The 26342-nt window shown below is 39.5% G+C and overlaps 2 protein-coding genes across 4 annotated transcripts; one reads left to right on the top strand and one right to left on the bottom strand.

Moving 5' to 3' along the window:
- Positions 1–1132: 1132 nt before the first annotated feature.
- On the bottom strand, positions 1133–13428 carry dcxr (dicarbonyl/L-xylulose reductase). Its single transcript, XM_029528106.1, has 9 exons — positions 13105–13428; positions 12873–12945; positions 6065–6162; positions 5633–5787; positions 5392–5434; positions 4805–4904; positions 4558–4622; positions 2936–3053; positions 1133–1691 (listed from the first exon to the last, which is right to left on the bottom strand). Exons 2-9 carry the CDS (start codon positions 12922–12924, stop codon positions 1588–1590), a joined length of 735 nt encoding a protein of 244 aa, XP_029383966.1. The 5' UTR covers positions 12925–12945; positions 13105–13428; the 3' UTR covers positions 1133–1587.
- Positions 13429–14065: 637 nt separating this feature from the next.
- Positions 14066–24681, top strand: rfng (RFNG O-fucosylpeptide 3-beta-N-acetylglucosaminyltransferase). Of its 3 annotated transcripts, XM_029527700.1 has the most exons (10): positions 14066–14164; positions 14411–14503; positions 17611–18183; positions 20716–20764; positions 20914–21016; positions 21125–21278; positions 21412–21497; positions 22305–22470; positions 23561–23646; positions 24138–24681. In XM_029527700.1, the coding sequence occupies exons 3-10, from the start codon at positions 17704–17706 to the stop codon at positions 24211–24213; spliced, it is 1200 nt and encodes a 399-aa protein (XP_029383560.1). In that variant the 5' UTR covers positions 14066–14164; positions 14411–14503; positions 17611–17703; the 3' UTR covers positions 24214–24681. The 3 variants fall into 3 exon arrangements, with proteins under 3 accessions (XP_029383560.1, XP_029383559.1, XP_029383557.1); XM_029527699.1 differs by lacking the exon at positions 14066–14164 and having other exon boundaries at positions 14307–14503; XM_029527697.1 differs by lacking the exons at positions 14066–14164; positions 14411–14503 and adding an exon at positions 15261–15494.
- The last annotated feature ends 1661 nt before the right edge of the window (positions 24682–26342 follow it).

Raw genomic sequence — 26342 nt, 5'->3', positions numbered from 1 at the left:
AACGTCGCGGCGGTGTGTGTTGGGAATGGCCTTTTTTATGGGATTTATTTCTTTTAATTATTTTATTCGTTTTTTATTATAATTTAATTTAAGTTTAAATAAAATAATAAAAAAACAAAAACAAAAACACGACTCAGTAAGGGGGACCAGGGGGTCCCTGGGAAGTGCGCGTGCACTAAGGGACCATCCCCCAGGGGATGGCGCCCTTCTCTTTTCCCAAAACCTAACCCCTAACCCTAACCCATAACCCTAACCCAACCCCAATCCTAACCCTAACCCAGAAATATAATCTACACTAACCCTAACCCAACCCTAACCCTAACCCTAAACCCTAACCCTAACCCCTCTTCACCTTCATGTTGACCCTTCCATGTCTGGAGATGGCCTCCACCAGTCCTGTTTACGCACACACACAACCAATCACTCTCCTCCTTCATCTCCTCATCTTATCCCCTTCGTTTCCACCTTTTCACATAGAATCATAGATTCTATGTGAAAAGGTGGAAATCTAATCATAGATACATAGGTGAAACCAAACATTCTATTCACGCTCCCACACTTCCCAACACCTGTACAACATTGGGGAGGGCTGACTGGCCACGCCCTTGGTTCAACATTTTCAAATACACCCCTCAACCCACCTTATCATTTCCGGTTTGGAAAACAACGACTGTTGGACCATTGGGCAGAGGAAGAGGGGGGAATGGATTTGGATCCACAGGCTCGGGACCACCGTGCCAGGAGGCCTCAATTCTGACTGAAGCCTACCTGGCCCCCAGGCTCCTGGTGCGGTCGTCCCGGGCCTGGCCCCTATTTTTGGCCACAAGGTCCCCTGTTCTCATTCCCCATTTCAGCTCATCAGCCCTGATACCACTCACCTTTCACCCAGGAGGACCATCAACAACCTTATTTCATTTGAACTAAAAACTATTTATTTAATTCATTTTTAATTTATTTCATTTTTGTTGCCTTTGATCATTTTAAATAAATACAATTTTAATACATGTCTCTTTTAATAAATAATATTTTCAAACAAAAAATTATTAAAATAGAATAACAAAGACGACATTACAGAGACACACATAAAAAACAAAAAGGAGAAAATTAAAAGACTCAATATGGGTCATGATGACGAAGGCTGCACAGTGGTGCAGTAAGGTAGGGGGCGCCACCATCAGCCATTTCGGGACCTGGGTGGCGGAGGGACGTAGGGGAAGAACCGTGCCCCTTCTGTCCTCAATCGAGGACAGGCTCAGTTCCACCGCCCTAACCCAAAACACCCTACGCCTAACCCTAATATAAAGACAAGATGAACATTTCCAAGATATTGAAGGAGGCTTATTTTGTTATTCATTTTATTCAACCAAGAAAAAAAGAACCCCAGCTCATAAAATGAAAGCTGTACTCTATGCAGCTATGTCTGGTGCCTATTATTTAGCATCTGGCCATATAAACAACACAGAAAATCCATTGGTTTTACAGCAGATGGATTTATTTTGTCAATAAAATTGCGTAATCCACTTATTTGACTATACAGGTTATTTCTCCAGTGAGCAGAGGATGGCATTTTGAGGTGTGTTGTGTTGGTCAGCATGCCAGAAATCCTCCATCCACAGGCAATGTGACTCCATTAGTCATGCTGCTCTTATCGCTCAGGAGGAATAAAATACTGTTGACCACATCTTCCACTTCTGCATATAAACACACAAAAAGCGTTGTTTAAGATAGTTTAACATAGACTTTAATAATTAATTATAATGAATGCATGTGCACTGTTTGGTTTTATGCCCAGTGGCCTCCCTAACGCTTGAATAGATTTGTGAAACACTGAGGACACTTCTTTGAGCTGTCTAACCAAACTGAACAGCTGGAAAAGAAAGGCCTAGTTAGTGTCTTTTCTGGAGGAAAGCATCACCTCACCTGTCCTAAATCTGATCCAGGGGACTCATGATCTCGGAGTCAACCATAAATAATTTTTATAGGATAATGGCTAGGGCTGGGCAATATGGAACAAAATCCTATCACAATATTTCATATCAGTTGTTATAAATCAAATTCTGTTTCTGTCAAGTTGAAAGGTCCACTTTTACTCCTGTGAAATGTGAAGATACCACATTAATGGTTTAAATTTTGTTTTCTGTCAGAAGTTAAACAATGTACTACAGACCACGTAGAACTGTATTTCAAATAAATAAAATGATTATATAATAAACTAAAATCTTAATTCTGATCAGTCAGAAGCTTCAAGTGTTACAGGAGAACACAAACAAATCAACAACTTAATTATTTACAAAACAATTACAAAAAAAACAAACAAAATTGGTAATACAAAATAGAAAAGTCTCAATTCTGACCAGTGAAAAGCTTGACACAATTTGCAGTGCACACTACTCTGTTTCTAGTCAGACTTTAAATGGCCAAAATATCCCCACATTATCAAATTCCTCAGACCTTTCTTCTCAAAAATGTCCTCGTCCTTTGAGCCTTGGGCTGTGTCCATTGAAGTGTCTTCTTCGGAGACGCTGTCGCTCGTGTTAATTTTTTCTGCCATTTTCACATATTTCAATCCTACTCCCAACATACTGGTGGCCAAAACACAAGAATGTGTGCTTACTTTTAGCGCCAATCATCCCCATTCAACAAAAGAATGACAGAAGATCCTAAAATCCAAGAGCCACATCATACCTAAGACGACACAAGGCTGATATTGCTTTAAATAAGGAGTGAGTAAAGAGTCTCAGTGGCTTTGGCTGTGTGGCTCATCAGTTTCTCCAGTTTAATACATTAGTAAAATTTTAGGGGATATTGTACAGGTTTTTGATGTAAATCGATAAGGGTAAAAATGAATTGATTTCATATTTCTTGTCAAACCTTACTGAACAGCTTACCAGGGATAACAAAATTGGACAATTTGTCACAGTCTCCTGAATCTGACCTGCAAAGTGGCCAAGGGGGATACGGGACTTCATGATCTTGGCTTTTTCAGGATCACTCCAGCCCAGGCGACCCATCTCGGTCATCACCACAGTTGGGTTCACACTGTTCACACGGATCTGAGGACAACACATTTCATATTGTTAAAGTAAGTTAAGGAGAACTCCGTGAAGACTCATTCTTTGTTTTTAAGCATAATGCTAAAGAAACTATCTCTTCTTTTATGGCAGGAGACAAAAAAACAAAAAAAAAAAGGTCGGGGCTCAAGGGGCTTCAACAACCTTAGTATTCTTCAAGGGCACAGGTTCCAGCCTGTACTAAAATATCCTCCCACTGAGTTTCTTTACAGAATGTGAATGCGTTTACACTTCAAATGTAAACCCCAAGCATTTTGGTTAAAGAAAGCGCCCTTTGCCTGATGAGTGCCGAGTGGCGTTCCTTAGGTTTTCTAACTTTTCCCTGCTGAAGCTCAGTTCTGAAGGGCCACCATCCAATCAAGGGTACTTCAAAAAAGGAGTAGGGTCAAGGGCAATCAGGGCACTGATTTAATGAGTGTTAAATGAGGTCAGAGGTAAAGTAAATTTCAGGTAGAGAGGGAAGTGAGATGTTGCTGTTTAACATTTTCTATCATTAGAGAGTAAACATTTTACTGAATATGATATCCTGTTTGAATAGAGTACCTATGGAAAAAGACCAGTATGAGTGGCATTTGTCAGTGTGCTGCTGAGATACAAATCCAGCAGAACAGCAACTTAGTGTTGCATTGTTATACTACAGTGTAGTCTGCACTCTTGCATAATCTATTTACAGGCTAAAATGTAGAATTCTTTGAAAGTATGTTGTTGTTTTACCCTCTTCAGTTCAGAGGAAAGTCCTTGCCTCAAGTCCAGGAGTTTAAGTATCTTAGGGTCTTGTTCAAAAGTGAGAGAAAGATGGTGCATGATATTGTGATCCGGTTGATGTATCAGTCTGTCGTGGTGAAGAAGGAGTTGAGCCGAATGTTGAAGCTATCAATTTACCAGGCGATCTACGTTCCAACCTTCACCTATTCTCATGAATTTGGGCTGAAATGAGTTTCCTTCGCAGGGCAGCAGGGCACTCCCTTAGAGATAGGGTGAGGAGTTGTGTCACCTGTTAGGAACTCAGAGCAGAGCTGCTGCTCCTCCAAATGGAAAGGAACATCTATATCAGAGCATCTATATCAGATGCCTCCTGGACACCTCCCTGGGGGGGGGGGGGGGGGGGGGGGTGTTTCGGGCATGTCCCACTGGGAGGAGGCCCTGTGGAAGACCCAGGACACGCTGGATAGACTATGTCTCTTGGTTGGCCTGGGAACGCCTGGAAGAGCTGGAGGAGGTCTTCAGGGAAAAGGAAGTCTGGGAAGTCTGCTTAGACTGCTACTCCCACGACCCGGTCCCAAATAAAGCGGTAGATGGATGGTATGTTGGAATTTCATAAAATGAAAGCCAAAAGCTTTGTGCTAATTGCTAGCATGTTAGAAAATTGCTCTGTGTACCACTAGCTTTAAATTGGTAGGGTAATAAAGAGAAAAATGTGCAAAATCACAAAATTGGGTGATTGGGTGGGACTTTGGATCAAAAAGCATTTTCACAATGCTGGTACCTGGTGGGGGCCAAGCTCCAGAGCCATCACTTTAGTCAGCATATCCACAGCTGCTTTAGTGGTGCCTGAACAGATACACGGACACAGACCGAAAAAACAAAAAAAAACAAACAAAAAAAAAAACAGTCAATAGACTACGTCCTACTTTCATTTAGGCATCAAAAACCATAAACTTCTCTCATTGAGGTCTATTCAAGGACAGGTAATGTTACAGAGCCTGGCTCATGGTTGTTCCTCTCTTACTCACAGTAGACAGCATGGTCTTTCAGAGCACACTGTGAAGCCTGGCTTGACACATTGACAATGGAGCCTCCTGATCCTCTGTCTTTCATACAACGAGCCACAATCTACTCACAGAGACAGAAATGTATTTTGATTAAGCTGAAAGAATTTTGACGAGGCAGACATTTGCATTCAAACTAACACTAATATTTATAAGAATCTGAATAAAAATTTCCTCCACATAACCCAATGTTGTTAGAGATGTGCAGACACTGCATAACAGCCAGTTAAAGCTATGTGCCACACATACAATGTATTTGTTGAAGAAGTCCTTCTTAGTTATATGTTTAGCACAAAGATCTGGTGGATAGTTTCTAATATAAAATTTTATCAAATAAAGTCAAATAGTTATCAATTGGCAATAAACCAATTAAAGTACAGTTTTTATTTATTTATATAGTGCCAAATCATGACAAAGTTACATCAAGGCACATTGCATATAGAGCAGGTCTAGAAGAAGCTCTAACCCTAACCCTAACCCTAACCAACAAAAGGGAGCCAAAAATGCAAATAGTTGTTTGTTTTTTTTTTTTTAAAGCACTGTTACTTTACCTGGGAAACTTGCAGCACAGCTTTCACATTCACACTGAATGACCTAGAGATAAGAGAAGCCTTGGATAGTAAATATTACAGCCTTTCACATGATGAAAATGTAAATCTTGGCTCATATTTCCATGGGAAGAACTCATGTCAGTATTTTCCACTTTGCATGGGTCCGTTTACAGTTATGTATATATGTTATACATTGTCCTTTTTAATTTGGGATCATAAAAATTTCTCATATTTGTCTCACTGGTCAAACTGGTCAGGTGTGACATCCAGAAATGGCTGAAGGTTGGCACAGGCTGCATTATTCACCAACAGATCAATTGAGCCAATGTCTTGCAGGGCTACTTCCGTGGTCACCCAATCAGCCAGGTCTACACACACTGGGGTGATGGATGCACACTGGGAGAGAAAAGCAAAGGCAGACACACAGGATAAGAGAAATTTATGAAGAAGGAAAAGGGAAAAACACAAATTTGCACATGCAATTAAATTCTATATATATTAACCGTTGATAGACAATGAGTACTGAAGCATTTTACAGTCAATACAGTATAATGCAGCACATTTGTTATTTTCTTGATTACCTAAATATGGACTTCAAAAGTACTACTCATGAAGAAACTCTTCTATGAAAATTTGTATGAACCACAAGCTGGGTGTTGAGAGTGGGGCATACCTCTTGCTTTAGACTGTCCAGGTCAGCCTGTGTGCGTGAGACTGCCGTGACCTCTGCCCCACAGTGTGCCAGGGCCAGAGCTGTGGCTCTGCCAATCCCTGAGACAACAGATCCATAAAAACACAGACTCCTTACAGTGTGGAGTTCTTGCTTTCAGAGCTGACCCACACACATATTATACACATCTCCGGCTTTGGAAAAAATGTTCTTACTGTTGGTGTCAACATGACGTATTGAGGGTATGATCAAATGCATTAATTGTGCGGAACAGTATTATGCAACTTTAGCACAGAGTTCATCATTAGGGAGGACCAAAAGGGACAGAATTAAATATATAAATAAATACTTAAATGTGTCATTCATTAATTAAAATATTGGTTCACGCAATGTCAAAATATATATATAATATATATAAGCCTTCATGAATTTAATCTGTCAAAAAGACTTCCAGGCTTCGATTAGACTCAATTTGTGTTAGCCCCGCCCACTGACTTTGATGGATGAGTTTGGCAGATAAAATTAATTCATGAAACGCTGCAACACTGGACCATGAGATAATTAAATACATAGTGAAATAATTATATATATTTTTACATTTCATAAACTGGTATTTTAATTGATTAATGACTCATTTAAGTATGGTCACAGTCCTCCATACATTATTGTCATCACCTTAGCTTTTATCAGCAGTATAAGAATATTTAATAAATTGTGCATAGTCTGTAGAAGTATTGTACTGTATAGTATCTGTGTACAGGTGTTGAGGAGAGGGAAGGTCTAGCATAGTGGTCCCCAAACTACAGCCCGCCTAATCAACTGGGGTGGCCCACTTAATGATCCCAAACAATCCCTCTAAACATGACCTATATTTTTAACGGCGCCAGGATTTTTTTTTCTCCCAGTGCTAAGGGCGAGCTTGACCAATACGTGGGGATGCTAAGAAAATAATTAATTTTCATGACTTCAGTTCTCACTTTTTTGACAGAGTTCTTTTTCAATAAAAGTAACTATGAGACACAGCATGAGCAACAGGCGACAAGCGACCACAAGGCAATGGCAAAAATGTTTTACGTGCAAAGGTGACAGTGCCCACGCGCCATCCCAATAACAAAAGAATACATTTAAAATGCGACAAGAAGTGTATTTATTCTGTATGCATAATTAATGAAAAAAAAAATCAATTGCAATATTGTTTCGGATCACAAACATCATAACTTAAGAAATTAAATTAATAGTGAAATTAATAACAGGTTACAAAGTACAGCCACAACGAGAAGTGCAAACACCCCGCAAACCACCACTGTTAACTGGGCACACACTTAAAGAGCTGGCTCATCACAATCTTGGGGATTATATTTCAATTGCAAACAAAAATACATGCCAAGTCCTTCTGTGCATTCGTTCCAGTAACAGATTCAACATTGCATCAAATGTATTACAACCAGTCTATTATCGCAACGTCAGGAATAAACTCACCCATTATTTTATAGGATGACGATGCGTCTGGTTTTGTGGTTAAGTGCACGAGTCTATAATCTTTTTTTTTCTTGATCACAAAATGATCCAATGCAACAGACTGTAGGCTAGCTAGCCTTAGCCTAATGTGCAAGTATAAACAACATGCCCCCCTCCCGCCTGCCCCTCCTCCTCACACATGTTATAGGGTAGGCTGCACCATGGCATTACAGGTGCAGCAACACGCAAGCAGGGATTGGATTGGAACAGAGTGGCATGTTAATGTTTTTAACTTAAAAAACAATATAGAATAAAATGTGTCTGTGTCTCAACAGCTTGTTTTTATTTTTTATAAAATAAAAGGAGTATCTGTGGCACTTCAATAAACATGTGAAGACTTTCTATTACTTTTTTTGCAAACCAACAGATGGTACCAAGGCCAAGCAAAGGGCAGCTGCAATAAATTATCATTATAATCTCTACAATAATAATAGCAGACAACCACAGGCAGAGGGGCAGGGAGAGGACAAGGAGGAGAGCTGCTTTCTTGGCCAACCCTTTCAAGCTGACAAAGGATCTCCTAGGCTAGCAGAGGACTGGCTGTGTGACCTGCTTGATGCAATCAATGACCACCTTAAGAGCACCTACAGAAGGGGTGTTTATTCCGAAAGGAGAAATCCGAGAAGATCGACCAATTTCCATTCATCTCCCTTATCAGTGTGGAGAGCAAGATCTTCTTTAGCATTGTGACCAAAAGACACACCAGCTTCCTGCTGAACAACTGCATTGACACTTTCGTACAGAAAAGAGGTATACCATGTGTCCCAGGTGGACTAGTGCACCCGGGTGTGGTGACCCAGCTCATAAAGGAGGCGAGAGAGGGCAGAGGGGAGTTAGTTGTACTGTGGCTGGATCTCACCAACTCCTATGGCTCAGTCTCCCATAACCTCTTGGAGGTGGCACTGGAGAAACACCACATTCCCCAGAAGTTGAAACATCTCCTCATGGACTACTGCAGCAAGTTCAGCCTGAGGATCGCTTTTGGTTTCACAACATCTGACTGGCACCAGCAAATTGGGGACCATCACTGGTTGCACCATCTCAATGAGCCTGTTTGCAATGGCAATGAACATGATGATCAAGTCAGCTGAACCGGAGTGGTCAAGCTGATGTCCTGGGCCCACATGAGCTGAGACCAGACATCATCTTTGTCTCAAATGCCACAAGACACCTGATCCTTCTGGAGCTGACTGTGCCCTGAGAGAAGAGGATGGAGGAGGCAAACTGTAGGAGAGGAAAAGGGTAAAATACCAGGAGCTGGTGGAGCTGCCACAGGAACAGGTGGAGGAAGTGGGATGGGGGTGGCCTATTGCATGCCATTCCCTCAGCAAGGCCTATGGGATCCTGGGAATCATGGATCAAAGCAAGAGAAGGACCACCAGTAACAGCGTGGAGGCAGCAGAGAAAGGATCTGAGGTGCCTCTGGCTCAAAAGTGGGGACAAGTGGGGAGCGTAATATGCCACTTTACCAAAGACTCAGCCATTCCAGCATGGATACAGTGCAGCAGTAATTAGAAACAATTAAAATATTCTAAAAGGCAAAATTAAATAAAAAAATGTAAGCCAGCTATAAGAGGTAGTGTTAAATATTAATAAAGACATTGTGCTATTCAGCAGATTAACTCTAAGAGAACGTTGCAGACCTGGCCATCAAGCTGCGATACCTTCTCCCTGAGGGCAAGAGGGAGAACAGGCTATGGCTGGGGTAAGAGGAGTCCTTGATTATGTTTTTTTTGCCCTCGACAAACAGCAGTTTTTTTGCTAGGTCCTCAATAGTTGGCAATATGACCTCAATAGTCCTTTCAGTCGCACTCACCACTCTCCTCAGAGCCTTTTTCTCAGAGATATTGCTGCACTCAGGCCAGAGGAAGATGGTTCTTATCAATACACTCTAAATGGTGCCTTTATAAAGGTTGGTGAGGTTTGATAGACTGAAGTGTGCCCTTTTAATAGTTATGTTTTTTTTCTTTTTTTTCCTTTATGGGGAGAGAGAAAGAAAGAGAAAAAAAAGGTGGGGGAGAAGGGTTAGGGTTAGGATTGAGGGCTGGGGACAAGGTTAAGATTAGGATAGGGAGGAGGGGAAGGGGTTAAGGTTCAGATTAAGAGGGAAAAAAGGGTTAAGGTTAGGATAGGTTAGGGGACAAGAGGCTCATTGTTTTTTTTCTGAGCAGCTCTGGCACAGGTGGCGTATTCACTTAAAAAATTGTTTTTTTCATTTTTATCCTTTTTTATGGGGGAAGGAGGAAGGGGATAGGATAGGGTAAGGAAAGGGTTAAGGTTAGGATAGGGGACGGACAGGGTAATGGTTAGGATATGGGGGGTGGGGTTAAGGTACGGATTGAGGGGGAGGGAAAGGGTTGAGGTTAGGATGTTGGGGGGGGGTTGTTTAAGGTTAGGGTTGGGGTGGAGGAGACAAAAGGGAAAAGGGGGGAAGAATACAAGGGATAAGTAAAAGGGGATAAAATACGGTAAAAAAAAAAAAAAAAAAAAGTAGTAAAATAAAATTATTAAAATGTATAAAAATAAACCCGTGTGTATATAAGTGTTTACATATGTACAATAAAATAAAATACCTTTCCCCACTGTTGAGTATGGAAGGCAGTACCATATAGTTAGAATTCTTGTAGGTACTATCCAAGATATAAATAGATAAAAGAAACAGGAAGGAGGTTAACAAAAAAATAAACAAATAAATAGAAATAAAAGATAAAAAATAATAAATAAATACATAAATGAATAGGGTTAGGGTTAGGGTTAAAAGAACTATCTCAAGCAGCACCACTGTCAACTACTCTAACCTCTCACCAACTGCACCAGTGAAAGCGGGGTGGGGATACAGACCCTGGTTCGAGTAGGGGGGAGAAATAGAAGAGGTGGGAAGAAGTCTAAACTTATCAACTCCCACCTTTTCTCCCATCACCCTGTTATGCTCTAATATGTTTATGACGCCACCTTAAACATACTACCATTACTAGTATTACTATCAATAATAATAATAATGAACATGATTATATATGAAATATACACCTATGTATGATATCTACATTTATAGAAAAGGCATGACAAAAGGAACTGCCAATACAAAACACAGCTTAGTCAGAAAAAGACAATAATGAAGAGAAATAAATAATCATCAACTATATCTTGTGAATACCTAGTGACTGTTGCACACCTACTTCATGTAAACCATGAAAACATATTCTTGATATTTCGCTTTAAACCATTTTATGCTTGGACATTGTTTTAATTCTTCATCCATACCATTCCACAGTCTTACCCCACAGAATGAAATGAAGTATCTTTTTTTATTTGCTCAAATTTTGTTCAGTTTAAAATCATATTTCTCTCTTAATTGATAGCCCCCTTCTTGATCCCTGGACAATCTTTGTATATTTTGTGTAAATAGTTTATTATTAGTTTTATACATGATTTTAGCAGTTTGGAATTTTACTATATATATAAATTTTAATATTTTGACTGCAGGAAGGGTGAGTGACTGTGACCCAGATAACCAACATTATTAATGACCCATATTACCCATTTTTGTAAAATGATTAGTGAATTGACTGAACTCACTGGGTTATTTCACCAGATCTCTATACAGTTATTGATATATGGCAAGACAATGGAACAGTATAAAATGTGAAGTGATTTGTGATCCAGAACCACTTTGCTTTATTTAAAACTGAAATTCTTCTTGACAGTTTAGTATGTATATGTTTGAAGTGTGATTTCCAACTGATTTTGTCATCTATTATAACCCCAAAGAATTTATTTTGGTGAACCCTTTCTATCTGCACCCCTTCTATCAGTATCTATCAGTATTTGTTCTTTTATGTTAGTATTGCAATTTCCAAACAGTATTATTTTGGATTTATTTAAGTTTAATTATAATTTTTTTCTATCAAATCCCTTACCCATTTCTTTAGTTAATTCTTCCAGTAATTCTTTTAAATTCTCCCCTGAACAGAAAATATTTGTGTCGTCCACAAACAACACCAACTTTAACACCTGTGACATCCTACAAATATTATTAATGTATAATATTAAGCGTTTAGGGCCCAACACTGACCCCTGGGGGACCCCACAAACAATGTACAAACATGAGGAACAAGCATTACCCAGCTTAACAAACTGCTGTCTCTTCTGTAAATAGCTCTTTATCCACTCTAACACAATACCTCGAATGCTGTATAATGCTGCTCTCCAGATAATCAAGCCGCTTGTCTTTTTTTGGCATTCAGGGTGCCAAGCGTTTTCACCTCCTTGACCAGCTCAAGAATACCTTTCTGCTGCAACCTGACAGCAAAGATTTCCTTTGTAAGAAAGTCGAGTGACTTTTTAAATTACATCAACTTCCTCTGCTGACGGGCTCTTCTTCGGACAGCTGGTGGAATAACAACAACCGACTACATCAGTTGTTGTTATTCCACCAGCTGTCTCAATAACTGCAGTTGTGTATATGTATGCAGGAGTGTGATCAAGCATTCATGCCAAAAATATAATGTAGCTTCAGGAGCTGCGTGCATCTGTGTCCCATGATGCATTCCAGCCCGACTGCTCCGCTGGCTGACGGTGGAACTGCAGTGACATCTGAATCTTAACAAAGTGATTTTGTGTGATAATGTAATTGTGACACAGTCATGTGTCATTAAGGTGTATAATAGAGGGCTCAAAACACATCCCTGAGGAGACTGAGGCCTGTCTGTCAGAATGTCAATGTCAATAATCCAGTTTTGAGGGGGGAATCTTTATGACCAGTGGGCCCATTTTATTTGCCAGATGCTGGGGTATGATGATGTTAAATGCTGAACTGAAACTGGCAAACAGCATTCGGATCCATGTATTCTTTTTCTCCAGGTATTCCAAGCTCAGGTGCAGTGCAGTGGATATGGCATCTTCAGTGGAGAGTTTTGAAATCACAACTGAAAACCCAACGCAATGTTTTCCTTTGGTTTTGTTTTTTCATCAACATGAATATTCAACATGAAGACAGAGATGTTCCTCTCAAATTCTGAGCAAATATTATTGAACTCACTTTACCTGGCATCGTTGAAAGCTGACAACCCAAAATAAAACAGTGTAGGTGTTAAAGTGAGTTTGTAATGATGAACTTGAAGACCCTGTACGTCTGTGAATCTAGAGTTTGAAAACCTACAAAGAGTAGAGCCGGCTCGTTTAATTCAAGTCATTCTGAGCAGAGACCGGTTGTGATTCTTAAAGCAGCCTGTCGGTGTCAGTGCTAGTACTGGAAACGTGTGGTTTGTCGATGCATGTACATAATTTGTTTTACCTTTCCCTGCTCCGGTAACCATAGCCCGTTTGCCCACAAATGTAATTTCCATGGTCGATATTCCTTGTAGAACCTGCAACGGGACACATAACAGTGAGCCACGAAGACAGTTTTCGGGGGCTGATCGGATGCCACTTCCGGATTCTGATAATTATTTCAAACATTTAGTTTAATTTAGATTGAGGCTTCATATTCATACTGTGCTTGTGTTTGATAAAGTATCATTGCTTACCAGAAGCAGCAGAAACAGCAGATCGGCGGCAGTAAGAAAGTGACGGTTCCGTTTCGCTGACGATAAAGAAGAAACTTCCAGTGGGTTAATGGTCAAACCATGTTTTTCTTCCAGGTCAGTCCACTCACAGTGAACGCCCACAAACCATCACTTTCATTAAAGTTTAAATCCCCGGTTTGTTTATTTATCAGCTCTTTATCTCGCTCTCAATAAGAGTGGAGGCTAATGAAAACTTTCCCTCTGAGAATTTGAGATATAATTTTTTCTCTCTCATTTCTACTGCTTATTCGTCAGGGAGTGATGGAGCCAATCCGAGAGAGGGGTAGAACCCTGGACTGTTCCTCGGTTCATCGCAGGGCCGACACACAGAGACAAACAAAAACAAACAACCACTCAGACCTGCTTGGAGATACATTTCTCTCCTCAATAAACATCCCTGGTTCATTTTACATCAGCCACAACAAAACTCATTGTATACAAAGTCACGATCGTCCTGAACGATATTACCGTATTTGCGGTCCATAAGGCGCAATATCAATGAACCGGTCTATTTTCATACACAAGGCGCACCAGGTTATGCGGCGCATGATAAAACATATATAAAGCCAGACACAGTACGGTACCGGTATTACAACAAGTGGCGGCGGTAAGCATACTGCGTACTGTTCTCTGATTGGTTTATCGTTTGCCAGCTATAGCAAACCCCTGAAGTTAGTGTGAAGTTGGACCACGTTGTAAAACATTTGATAATAAATGGTAGTGATAGGGATTTGAAAATTGGGTTTACATTAAAAGCCTAACGTTGGCTTGACGTCTAATTATAGTAAGGGAACACTGACTAAATGCTGGATGATGGTTGGTTCCCAGCATTACATAATTAGTTATCTAACGTTGTCTGACGTTGCAACCCATTCCCAACCAAGGACCAACGTTCAAACAACTCCCTGCGTCAGCTTGCAACGCTCCGACAATCCATCAAGTGGTGCGGCTTCGTCGCTTACCAAAGTCGCACTAAAAGAAATTGACTGATTTTTGAGAGCAGTGTACAGCATAAAAGGAGGTTAGTAAGCACAAGAATTCAAACATAAGGCGCACTGCCGATTTTTGAGAAAATTGAAGGATTTTAAATGCGCCTTATAGTCCGAAAATACGGTACTTAATTTGAAATTTCATCATGACACCGTGTCACATTTTTTTTAAACAGTCTCAGACATCATGTGTCTGTTCGATTATCCCAAATACCGCCTCTGACGGCCCCCAGCATTCCAAGACCCGTACTAACAAGTAACTTTGGTTTTCACTGCAGTCAGCGCCGCTACCATGTGTTTCCCGATAGACGCGGAACTGCTACTGGATTCACCGCAATATCACGAACGACGGCCCTCTTGACTGCAGCCAGGTACTATTGAACACCACAAAGGAATTCATTCAACTGGGAGGTAAAACCAGACCAGAACACTAGACTAGACGCAGACGGACTTCTTCACTATGCTTCTCTTATATGTAGACCTATATAAAAAATTCCTAATTTAAATGCTTGTAGGAGCAATTAAGTTAGGGTTAGCAGGCGCAAATTACATTATTTTGCTTGGAGTTTCAGACTATTATTTTGGACAGAGTGGATGCACAAGGTATACGTTTGATATGGGTGGCAGGAAGAAGCGTGTACAAGTTTTCCCCAGACCAGTAGAAAGGGGGAAGACACCAAAGGGAATGCTTACATGTTTATCTTTGCCAGACTTGTATCAATAAAACAGCCAACTCTAACTAGTATTGACTGGAACATCTGATATTAGTTATTGTAATCTCACTCCAGTTCCTTCTGTGTAGTGATGGCAAGCATCGAAAAGGAATGGAAATTGGACAAATTGCCAGAGTTTTTTAATTATTTTAATTATTAACAGTAATTATTTTACAAAAGAGTGGTGATAACATATTGTTACAAAAGCGGGTCATATGAACGACTGAAAATTATCGTAACAAATCCTCGTAAATGTTTTTCTTGTGCAGATTTTTTGGAACAAAAACGATACAATTTTGCTACAAATGTGAATTGTTGTCACTTGTGTCAATCCCATTTTTCAACCTATTCGTTCAGTCTTTTATTTTGAAAGTATTCACCGACCGGAATGGAATTGTTAGTGTTATGATTTACCTCTGCTCTTCGGGCTGAGTTCAGCGCCATGTCGAATATTTCGTTCACTTTCGCCGGTCGAGCGGATAGTGGCAATGGGGATAGGATTAGGCCTGTGCTTGCACTTTTGTTTGTTTGAATAACCTCCTATACACGAGCATTGGCCCGATCGGCGTGGACAGGAGAGGAGCCACCAGGACTGATGAGAATTTAAAGTAACGTCGGGATCAAAATGAAGACAACGACCCCAGCTACGGTTCGGTGGCATTTATCATTCAATACTGTCCCAACCGAAGTTTTCCACTGAACTAGTTCTGTCTCACCAAAAGTTGTATCTCAGCTGACCTGAAGGCGTAATTTTGGAATGATTGAGCCAGCCATTTTCTCTGATATTTTATGATTAGTTGCTGCAGACAAGCCCCAACGTCTGTATCGACAGTTGTCTGACCACACCAGTTTCTAGTAGACATCTTTTCATATATCGACAGACTGTTTTCCTGTGTCGTAAAATCAGGACACCATTTGGACAAAAAAAGATACGGAATAATGTTCACGTTGTCTAGGTATAGCCTTTCAAAAGGCGTATGCCAGCATTAAATTTCCGTAATAAGCTCATGTTATTTTTACGACTCATACTCCTGGACTGCACACAAATAGTCCTCCCCGGCTAAACGCTGTTAGCAACAAACGTTAAGCAGATGGAAAGTTATCAGTGTAGAATGGCTCGCTAAATTAGTCAGTGGTCAAACACATTGCTAACACCACACATACACACACCTTTCGTGTATTTCTTAGCAACATAAAGTGTCAAATCATAACAATGTTACATCAAGGTAATTTACATATAGAGCAGGTTTAGACCAAACTCTTTAGAGTTGTTAAAGAGACCCAACATATACCTCCAAGAACAAGCACTTTGCAGCAGTGGCAAATGGCAAAGCTTTCTGATTGTTAAAATACCAGAGAATTTAAATGTTACCATTTCATATTTTAAGGCAGCCCCATCACATGGCATATTTTTAAGACCTTACTTTAACAAGATTTGTCCAACAAAGTAACATTCAAAACTGAGCCTCCAAGTGTGTAAACTTTGAAAATTGGTAAAAACTACCTTTCAAAATGTTTAAGTAGTAAAGGATGATCTCAAATATATTTTTCCATAGCCAGAGTCTTTGTGAAACATTAGTTCTTGTGAGAATGTGAAAAACTGATTTTACTGCCTTTAATATTGCCACAAAGACACATTCTTTTGCAACTACAAATTCATGAAAGAAATCTTTCTCAATTATGTTTTTGATTTAAATAAACTTCTCTCTCTCACTTCTAAATGAAATGTATTTTTATCTTTACAATTATCAACATTTTAGATACCATATAATTCTTCTCGCTTATCAGTCGATTAACCTCTGCCGTCACTCAGATGAAAGTAAAGCTTCCATTCTTTCCTTTTTCTGCCAGTGTCCTTCAATACATGACAAAATTACAGTAATATTCAGAGTTTATAGTAAAATTGAGGCTTTTCTGTGAGAATATATTCGAGAGTTATTTTTTATTTCTTTATTTTTTTATCTGAATTTGATTGAATGTTGCGTAGATATCGAAAACATCACCTTTTCTTTCATAATTGTTATATACCCCTCTTTTTTTTTTTTTTTGCTATTATCACATTATTTTTCTGTTAACAGATGGATTTTTCAGGTGGAGCTGTGTTACATTCCTGCTAATGACCAAAGAATTATTGTCTCCCTGACATGACATGACAGAGGTGTTTTCCTGTGTTAATTTGATCTCCAGTTGGCTTTCATGTCCTCTGAAGTAAAAGATCAATTTTGTCCAATTTTGACAATGTGGATATGCAGACGTGACCACAGTTTGTCAGCTCTCTCGTGTAAATAATGTCCATATAGTTATCTGATTTCTTTAAGTACTTTAAAATAGCTTCTGCTACTGTACTGAACAAAAATCATTCCACCTAACCCTTTCACTTCTTCTATTTTGAAATGAGTACAATTAATTTTAAGTAGCCATTTCATAATTAAAGTCTGTCAGTACAGTATATACACATGGTTTTAACTATTTGGGGGGGCATTGTTTTGAAGGAGCAACTGGACAAAAAGGAATGGAAAAACACAAGTTATTCAGCTTAAGAGTTACAGGTTAAAACACTTTAGTTTGCTATGCTGCACTTTGGAAAATTCTAACTAATAATAACTAGGCACTTCTGTAACTATCAAAAAGCTGTGGCATGAAACCCTGTGATTTCTTTGTACGGTTTACATTTTTAAAAGACATTTACTTGTGTCTGCACACTGCTTGATGTGTAGAATGACCCTGTCATGCAAGAACTGTTGAATCTTTTCCTTTCTGTCCAGGTTTTCATGTGATGGTGTTAGAATGGGACAAGGTGGTGCTGTAAGTGACTGCGGCCCTGGAGGCTGATGTACCTGTTCCATTGACCAGACAGGATGCACATAGCTCCAGTGGGTCTCAGTAAGTTCTGCTTCCTGTTTTCTCTCACATTCTGTGGCCTTCTGCTTCTGCTCCTCCCAACCCTGAAGCCGCCAGCTCACCAGTTGGACCTGCCTCAGCCACGACCCCAAATCAGAGTTGCACAAAAGGATCTGTCACACCACACCAGGCCTCCACTACTGTCTGTCCATGCTGGGGAAACTGTTTTGGCCAAAGAACTTAGTAGGAGTTCAGCTGACAAGGAGGAATATACCAACACTGCAGTTATCAGGAATGATGAGAGGGAAGGGGACTCTAACCAACAAAACACAGAACCTCTCATTGGAGTGAAGGTTGGTGATGGTCTTTCAGGGTCTAAGTCCCATGACCTACTAGAGTTGAAGGACATTTTTATTGCTGTCAAGACTACCAGGAAATACCACAAGTCTAGACTGGAGCTGTTGATTCAGACCTGGGTTTCCAAAGCTAAAGAACAGGTGAGGAGAGCTTGTTGTTAATTGTTTACAACACCTGAGTTAATTGTTGTTGTTAATATGTTTTCTTCACTTCAAAAAAAACAGATGATGATTATTAATTTGAGTGACCCATTTGACCCTGTGGACAATTAGATAGTACTGAATAGTTACAGCCTGTTTTCGATATAAAGCCTTTGTCTTCCCTTGCAGGAAATTTCTCTGACTTAGCAGCTAAAAGCAGCTCTGCAGTAAAAGCAAGGGGCTTGGTTATTGAGAGGGTTAGGCGTGTTATTACGGTTTCCTATAGAACCTGAAATGGAATCTATGTAGTGCAGTTTGAGTAATGGCTAAACGACTTGGAATGCTTGTCCAGAGCCAAAACAGGTTTATATGACCATGGTCCTGTATCACAAAGCTGGATTAACATACTATCCTTTGATCTCCTTTCATTACCTGGCTTCACTTACCCAGACATCCGTAGTCCCAATAAACCCAGGGCTTTCCGCATATGACCAATGGGACATAAGAATAAGAAAATATAAAGACTATAAATCAATAATTCAAACAAATGGTAATATTTGATGCCGCCAGAAGCAGCAAAGAATGCTGGGAAAAACAGCTAATTCTATCAATGCGTGAATTACTGGGATTATAATATTAAAACTCGATCTCATCAGCAGAATTTATTGTGTGCATTCCATAAATTTATGTTTCTGTTTTGTTTTTTTGTTGTTGATGTTTTGTTTTTTTTTTTTTTGTTTTTTTTTTTACTTTTGTTTTACAATTTTAGTTTAGTTTTAGTTTTAGCCTCATTATTTCAGTTCCAACCTCAGTGGAGCAAAGAGGAGTGTAGACCAAGTCTGTTTACCTGGTCCAGAAAATCAAACAGGTTAAATTAGTCACAAACTCTTTTCTCCTCAATCAATGGACTAGTCCAGGAATGGGCAGGCCTTTTTCCAGAGAGAATTGATTGGTCCCTAGGCGGTCTTATAAACCTGCTGAGCTCTTATTCTGAACTTAACCTGCAAGTCCCGAAGGTTAGTGCAAGTTACCATGACAATGTATCCCAATAGAAAGTAAACCAGCTTTGTGGGACTGAAAACCCAGATTTACCCTTAAGTTATCTTGCTACATGAAATCTAGGTTTGTGATACAGGCCTCAAGTGAAAATATATAGAGTCCCCTTGTGTTTGTGAAGTAGGTGAGCCATTAGCTGTAAATTAATTAATTACCTCAGTACAGAGGTGGGTAAAATTCTATTGTCAAGTAAGACTAAAAAGTATTCTGTGAAAAGACTACGCAAGTACTGGGTAACTGTTTGATGTCTAATTTATGTTTTTAGAAATTACAAAAATGTAAAATAATATCCAAATTCTGGTATTTTCAAATAATATACTAAAAATAGGGTTAAATAACAAATTCAAGCATAAGAAACCCAAATTTCTGAATCTCACTTTTTCATAACATACAGCTGTTGAAACAGTGCAAACTACTTTCACTGATTAGATCTACTGTATACTGTATATGCATTTGCCCTCCAAATGTCACAGCAGGCTCAGCAGATAGAAAATAACACCAGAACAAAGCAGCTTGTGTACATAAGATGTCTCTCTTTATCATAAAGTGTGTGTGTGTGTGTGTGTGTGTCTTGCTGTCTTGCTGTCTTGCTGTCTCTCTGTCTTGTACATGAGGCCTGGGGTTAGGGTTAGAGACTGACTGAGACTGAGATCTTTTTGGGTGCAGGGGGCACTCCTGAAGACCTTTTATGACACTTTGGTGGCATCAGCCATCTTTTATGGAGTGGTCTGCTGGGGGAGGAGCATCTCGACAGCTGACAGAAAGAGACTTGACAAACTGTTCAAGAAGGCCTGCTCTGTCCTGGGATGCCCCTCCTGACCCAATGGGGGTGGTAGGAGAGAGGAGAATGATGGCTAAACTTTCATCCATGTTGGAGAACAACTACCCCCACCCCCACAGGACTTCTTAACAATACTGGAGCTCCTTCAGCAACGGACTGCTTCACCCAAAGTGTGTCAAGGAACGATATAGCTGGTCCTTCCTTTCTGCAGCTGTCAGACTTCACAACCAGCAGACCACACACAAAACTTTTTAAACTGACTGTGCTGTACATATTTTTTCTATAATACTAATGTACATACTTTTTTATATTACTTGTTTCTATACTGTACATTGTATTTATTATATCTAATTCTATTTGTTCAATGAGGCCCTTTTTTGCGGCTGTCATACTGTAAAAATTCCCACTGTGGGGTGAATAAAGGAATATCTTATCTTATCCTATGCTTCTAATAATAGTAAAACTACTATCTATGGTGTTTACTGTGTCCATCAACCATTTATTTTAGCCATGTCTGTTGAGTCTGTATCTTGTATGCTTGTCTTTTTTTTTTTTTTTTTTTCTTATATATCCTTGCATCTGCACGCATCCTCATCAACAAGAACAAGCAAACAGAGGAAACCATCACTGTTTCTTTGTAGGCAACCATGGATATCTGAATATGTGTCCTTACACTTTAAGTGTATCTCTTTCAGACTTATATGTTCACTGATGGTGAGGACAAGGACCTTGAGAAAAGAACAGGTAAACGAAAAATGTGTCAAGCTGTTTTTATTGTTTGTAAATAAAACTGGAAGGGACATTTTTAATGCTTAATATCATTAGCATTAATGAAAATACACAAGTGGAGGTGCAGTGTGGAACTGAACTGTCCTTTGTTGTCTCTCTCAAAGGAGCTAACATCATCAATACCAACTGTTCAGCAGCTCACACCAGACAGGCTCTGTGCTGCAAGATGTCTGTGGAGTATGATAAATTCATCGAGTCACAGAAAAAGTGAGTGCACCTGATATTACAGGAACTGACACAATGAACACAGATATATTTGCAAATTATTGTACAATGCTGACTGAAAATGTTTGTATGTGTCTGTGTTTATTACAGGTGGTTCTGTCATGTGGATGATGACAATTATGTAATTCTGCCCAGCTTGCTACTGTTACTATCCCCTTACCATCACAGCCAAGATGTTTACCTGGGTCGGCCCAGTCTGGATCACCCTATTGAAGCTGCTGAGAAAGTCAAGAGTGACGGCTCAGTCAGTAAAGTTAACATTTATCAAGAGTTTCTAGCACAAGTCACTGACATGTAGCAGTAAACACCAATTCTTTTTTTTTTTCACACACAACACCCAACAGCTGGCTGATCTGACCGTTTTTATCTAATTCCAGGTATCTGTCAAGTTCTGGTTTGCCACAGGAGGAGCAGGTTTCTGTATCAGCAGAGGTCTGGCTTTGAAAATGAGCCCATGGGCCAGGTAGGACATGAATTATCTTGTCCTTGTTGAGCTTAACTAACCTATGAAGCTTGGATGGTTGCTTTTCAGTAATTTTCATCAAAATCATTGTTGAAGTGATCTTCTCAGCAGATATTTCCTTTCCCTATTCTGTTATTTTTCCGTCCTGCACAGTCCAAAATTAAATCAATGACCACACATTAGGCTCTGTGCTTTTGTATAATGTAAAAAATATAAGAGCGGCAAGGGCCAGCTACAATTTAAGTAGGTTTGCATTATTATTGAGAAAACTATGTTTCTGATATAATCCTTTTGACACAGTTCTTCTTATTCACTGATTGCCTGTTGTTATGCCTTTACTGTGGATGAAGTGTCAACATTTTAAAATTTGTAGCTTCTTTGCAATGTCCATATATGAAGCATTGTCTGCTGTGATGACTACAGATGTTAGCTGAATCCAAGTGAGGCAGAGGCATATGCAACAGATATGTTTTAGTCCTAATTTTAGAATGTACCTGGCTTTTGATTTTGATTTTAAAAACACAAAAAAACCCACTATTAATATTTTAGCTTTTTTGTTAAACTATTTGTTTGGTTTTTTTTTCCCATATGAACTGCAAAATACTGACTGAAAATTAACCCTAATCCGTGCTATGTTCATAATCAAATGATGCCACATTTAGCCCCCTTTCCATTTGGATCAGCTTTCAGCACTATTCATTTCTGACATGGTTGGACAATACATAAACTTTTCCGGCATCACCCAGCTCCCTTTTGAAAATGCACGTTGATAGATTTGTTGGCTGAAACTCTCACTTGTGTTCACAGTTTGGGGAATTTCATCAGCACAGCAGAGAAGATTCGACTCCCAGATGACTGCACCATCGGCTATATCATTGAAGCGCTGCTGGAGGTCACCCTAACACACACACCCCTCTTCCATTCTCACCTCGAAAACCTTCAGAAGCTGCCTACTGATTCTGTTTTGGAGCAGGTATGTGTTTGTCCATGTATGTTTATTGCAGAATGAGAATAAGTTGAACATGCAAGTCTCCTGCATGTCCTAAATTAAGTAAAATAAGGCAGGTTTTATGCAATTCTGATGACTAACAGTTTGCACATTTAAATTAGTGAACACAGTATTCATGAATTTCTGATTTAGACTTTATTGTCCCTCGAGGGGAAAGAAGACGATATAATGTTCCAGATAATGGGACAATCATGCACAAAAACAACCATAATATTTAAGAAATGTTAGTAGGCAATTGATTCTGCTGCAGTTGCAGTAAAAAACAACAAAATATCATTGTCATGGGTGTAAAAAGCATTTAAGATGTAGGTTGAATAATCTGTATTGGGTGGAATTCTGCCTGAAAACAGTTGTTTTGACCATTTGATCTAATTGTACTGTGAGGAAAAGTTATGGTTCCACTGTAATTATAGAAATAGATTTAATTATGAGCAGCACAGTGGTACCTCCGACCAGCATAGTGGTCGGAGGTGCGACCTCACAGCCAGAGGGCCTTGGGTTCAATTCCTTGGCCTGGGGTCTTTCTGTGTGGAATGATCCCCATGGCCGCATGGGTTTCCTCCCACAGTCCAGAGACAAGGATTTCTTGGTTGATTGGTGACTCTAATTGGTGCCCCCAGGTCTGAGTGTGAGTGGGTGTTCGTCTGTAAGAAAAAAAACAGATCTGTAAACTATAAAAGCTGTCTCATGAAAACTTTGGTTAAGTAGCATTAGCACTTTTTGACACTTTAAGCCTTGGAACTTAATCATTTGTCTACTAGAACTGCCTTGAGTGGCCATTTTGATTTTCTGTGTTATTTTGTCATGACACCGTTTGACCCTTAATTCAGCTACCCGGTGTGTGTCTTTGTCCAGAACAAGCATTAGCAGCACAATGTCTAGGCGTGTGCTCTTCTCTGTCAGAGACATTTGCATTTTAATTCTAACTTAACTATAATTTCTATTATAAGTCAACTAAATATAACACTGGGGATACTTACACTTAGTACTTACTACTTATGAGTCCTTAAGTCTCACATTGGCACCAAAAATACTAATATTTTTTGTGCCGCAGGTGACTCTCAGCTATGGAGGCTTTGAAAACAGAAGAAATGTCATCAGCATCGTTGGAGGGTTCTCCCTGGCTGAAGACCCCACAAGGTAAGCTTTTTTTTTTTTATGTTAATTTGTAATGTGTGTAACTCTAACCTCTCGTCCGCACACTATACAATTGCATAGCTCTTTTCAGCAATTATCGTCGATAGTTTTGCACTGTCGTCAAACAGTAAATCAAAAATCAAATTTTATTCATGCAGATGTTATTTTTACCCATACCAGCTATGTAAATATTTTTGCAAACCATGTGCGCTCCTTCATGGAAATGCTATTCCAAATGGCAGTGGCCCCTTTTGGTATGATGCTCCCTGCCACACTGCAGAATTGGTTCAGGAATGGTTTTAGGAACACAACAACCAGTTCAATGTGTTGACTATTCATCATCGGTTCGGCATCTATATGATGTGGACTATGGAGGCTCCACCTTGCAATTTACAGCACATTTACTGAACGCACACTATTGAGGCTTTTCCCATGGAAAACACTGAACACAAAGCTAATCTTGAGTCTTATTCTTGTCTCTTTTCATCCAACAGGTTTAAGACAGTCCACTGCCTCCTGTACCCAAATACTGACTGGTGTCCAAAGCTCAAAGATCATCACAAAAACTGAAAGCCACCGTGTTTTTCTCTTTCAGCACTGACCTTGAACCTTGATCCCGCTGCATCACTGAATCAAGCTCCACGCAGTGCATATCTTTATTCAAAGGAGCCTTTTCTTGTGCTTAATGACTGCACAGTTTTTTTTCACCTCTCAGATGGACCTAATCTAATTCATTTTATGAACCCCTAATAGTTGGGCAATTTTGAGAAAAGTTACATGTACCCCCTGAGTAAACATGACTGTTCCTTAGTTTGGTGTCTGATATTGCATTAACTGTCTCTGAGCAGCCATTGCTTAGAAGACACTGTCCTGCCCTGTGAAATGCCAAAATATATTACTCCAAACTTTTGCCTGGTAAGAAACGAGTCATATCAGCCTGAATTAATTTGATTGAATCATTATATTAAATTAGCGTTGCTATGACTGCAAAACCAGTAGCTGTTGTATAATAAAGGGAGATGTTTCTGTTTGTTTTGACAGTGTGTCAAGGGCAGCACTAGATAGGTTCACTCCATAATGCACCATTTAACTTGTACTTAAAAATTATAATGCACCACTGATTCCACTATTAACGTTTTAGACGCATACAGTATGTTGAGAAAAGTTATTAGAATTGTAATTTTGGTTAATATATAGTACTTAGGAACATTTTCTTTGTCAACAGTGGATGCAAGTATCAGATTAAGTGATCAACATGAATAGGAAACACACAAGCCAACATTCAGACTATATGTGTACAGTTAATAAGAGTGACCCGAAGGTTATCCTCCTTATGGTTCACCGTAATCATCCCTCCTCCCCATGTTGGCCTTGATGCAATACTTTAACAGTGCAAGTTAACACAAACTTTGAGAATGTTACGTGAGACATGTCACTTGTCACGTCTTTGCTCTAGCAGTCAGTTGTAGGTGCTTTGCTAAAAGTGACATTGAATCAAACAGACATGGCTTTGTCATGAAAAATGCCTCTGCAATGGCTCAGCAGAAGACACCATGTAGAAAGGAAGATATAAATACATCACAAAAAATGACCCAAATTAATTTTTGCACTGGTAAGGGCTGTGCCACAGCCATATTGCTAAAGGAAGTCTGACCAGCAGAGTAGCAGAAGCAAATTGTACAGGGTTATGACCAAGGCTATAGACATTACTGTAAAAACATTGATGCTATGGAATATGGATGATGAATGCAGTAGTAACTGAATTTAAATTTCCTGCATTTCCATGTGGCCTGAAGTGTGATCCTTACATTTACATGATCTCAGACAAAGAGAAAATAGGTTTAAAACTCCATGCTCCTTAAAATCGAAGTACCACAGCGCAGGTAATATGCATGCTGTGTTAGTGTAGCATCCCAGGTTTGGTTCTTGCCTGGGACCTATGCTATAAGGTCATTCCCCTCTCTCTTTCTCTGTCCCTTTTTCTTGTCAGCCTCACCGCCACTTACGAGTAAATATAAAACAATAAAAAGGCCAAAAAATAAAACTTTAAAAATGAGAGAACCATTCTGGTCAAGGCTACATTATTCAAAGGAGCCACAGTATAAATATTTCATCTTTATTTTCTGCTACTGTCCGCCTAAGAACCCAAAGTCAATGTAAAATAATTCATAAATAATTTAATTATTTCTTTTGAATGGAACATTGGTGAGGGACATTTAGAGTGGAGCAAGATGTATTTTTTTTTTTTTCCTGGCCCCATGAACTTAAGTGAGCAATCGGAAATGGGATTATGTCTGTACAGTTTCCAAAACCTCTGTGCAAATTTTGTATGCTCTGTCAGGTTTTTGATGCCCTCAGAGCTTCTGCCAAATAGTTTCTGCTTTTATTAGGGTTTTTTTGTTTGATGGCTGATGTTAATGGTCTTGCACTACTTTGCCACTTCATGTTGGTTGCTGACTGCAGTCACATGTTACAGTGTTAGCATATTCTGTTTTTCCAATAAGCTGTAGATGTTGCTCTGCTTCTTGAAGGCAACACCAAAAAACAAGAACATAAACAACAACTTCACTTGATTGCACCTTCATTTCAGAGAGTAGAGCCAAAAGGAAGTCTCGATTGCCATGACATTTTGTATACAGGGTACTTAGAGGATGTTTTCTAATCAAAACTGAACTTTTGTGTACCACTACGTGGATACC

Source organism: Echeneis naucrates, chromosome 19, assembly GCF_900963305.1.
Source record: "Echeneis naucrates chromosome 19, fEcheNa1.1, whole genome shotgun sequence".
NCBI classification, from domain to species: domain Eukaryota; kingdom Metazoa; phylum Chordata; class Actinopteri; order Carangiformes; family Echeneidae; genus Echeneis; species Echeneis naucrates.
Note: the sequence above shows the minus strand (reverse complement) of the source record. Positions and strands in the feature narration are given on the sequence as shown.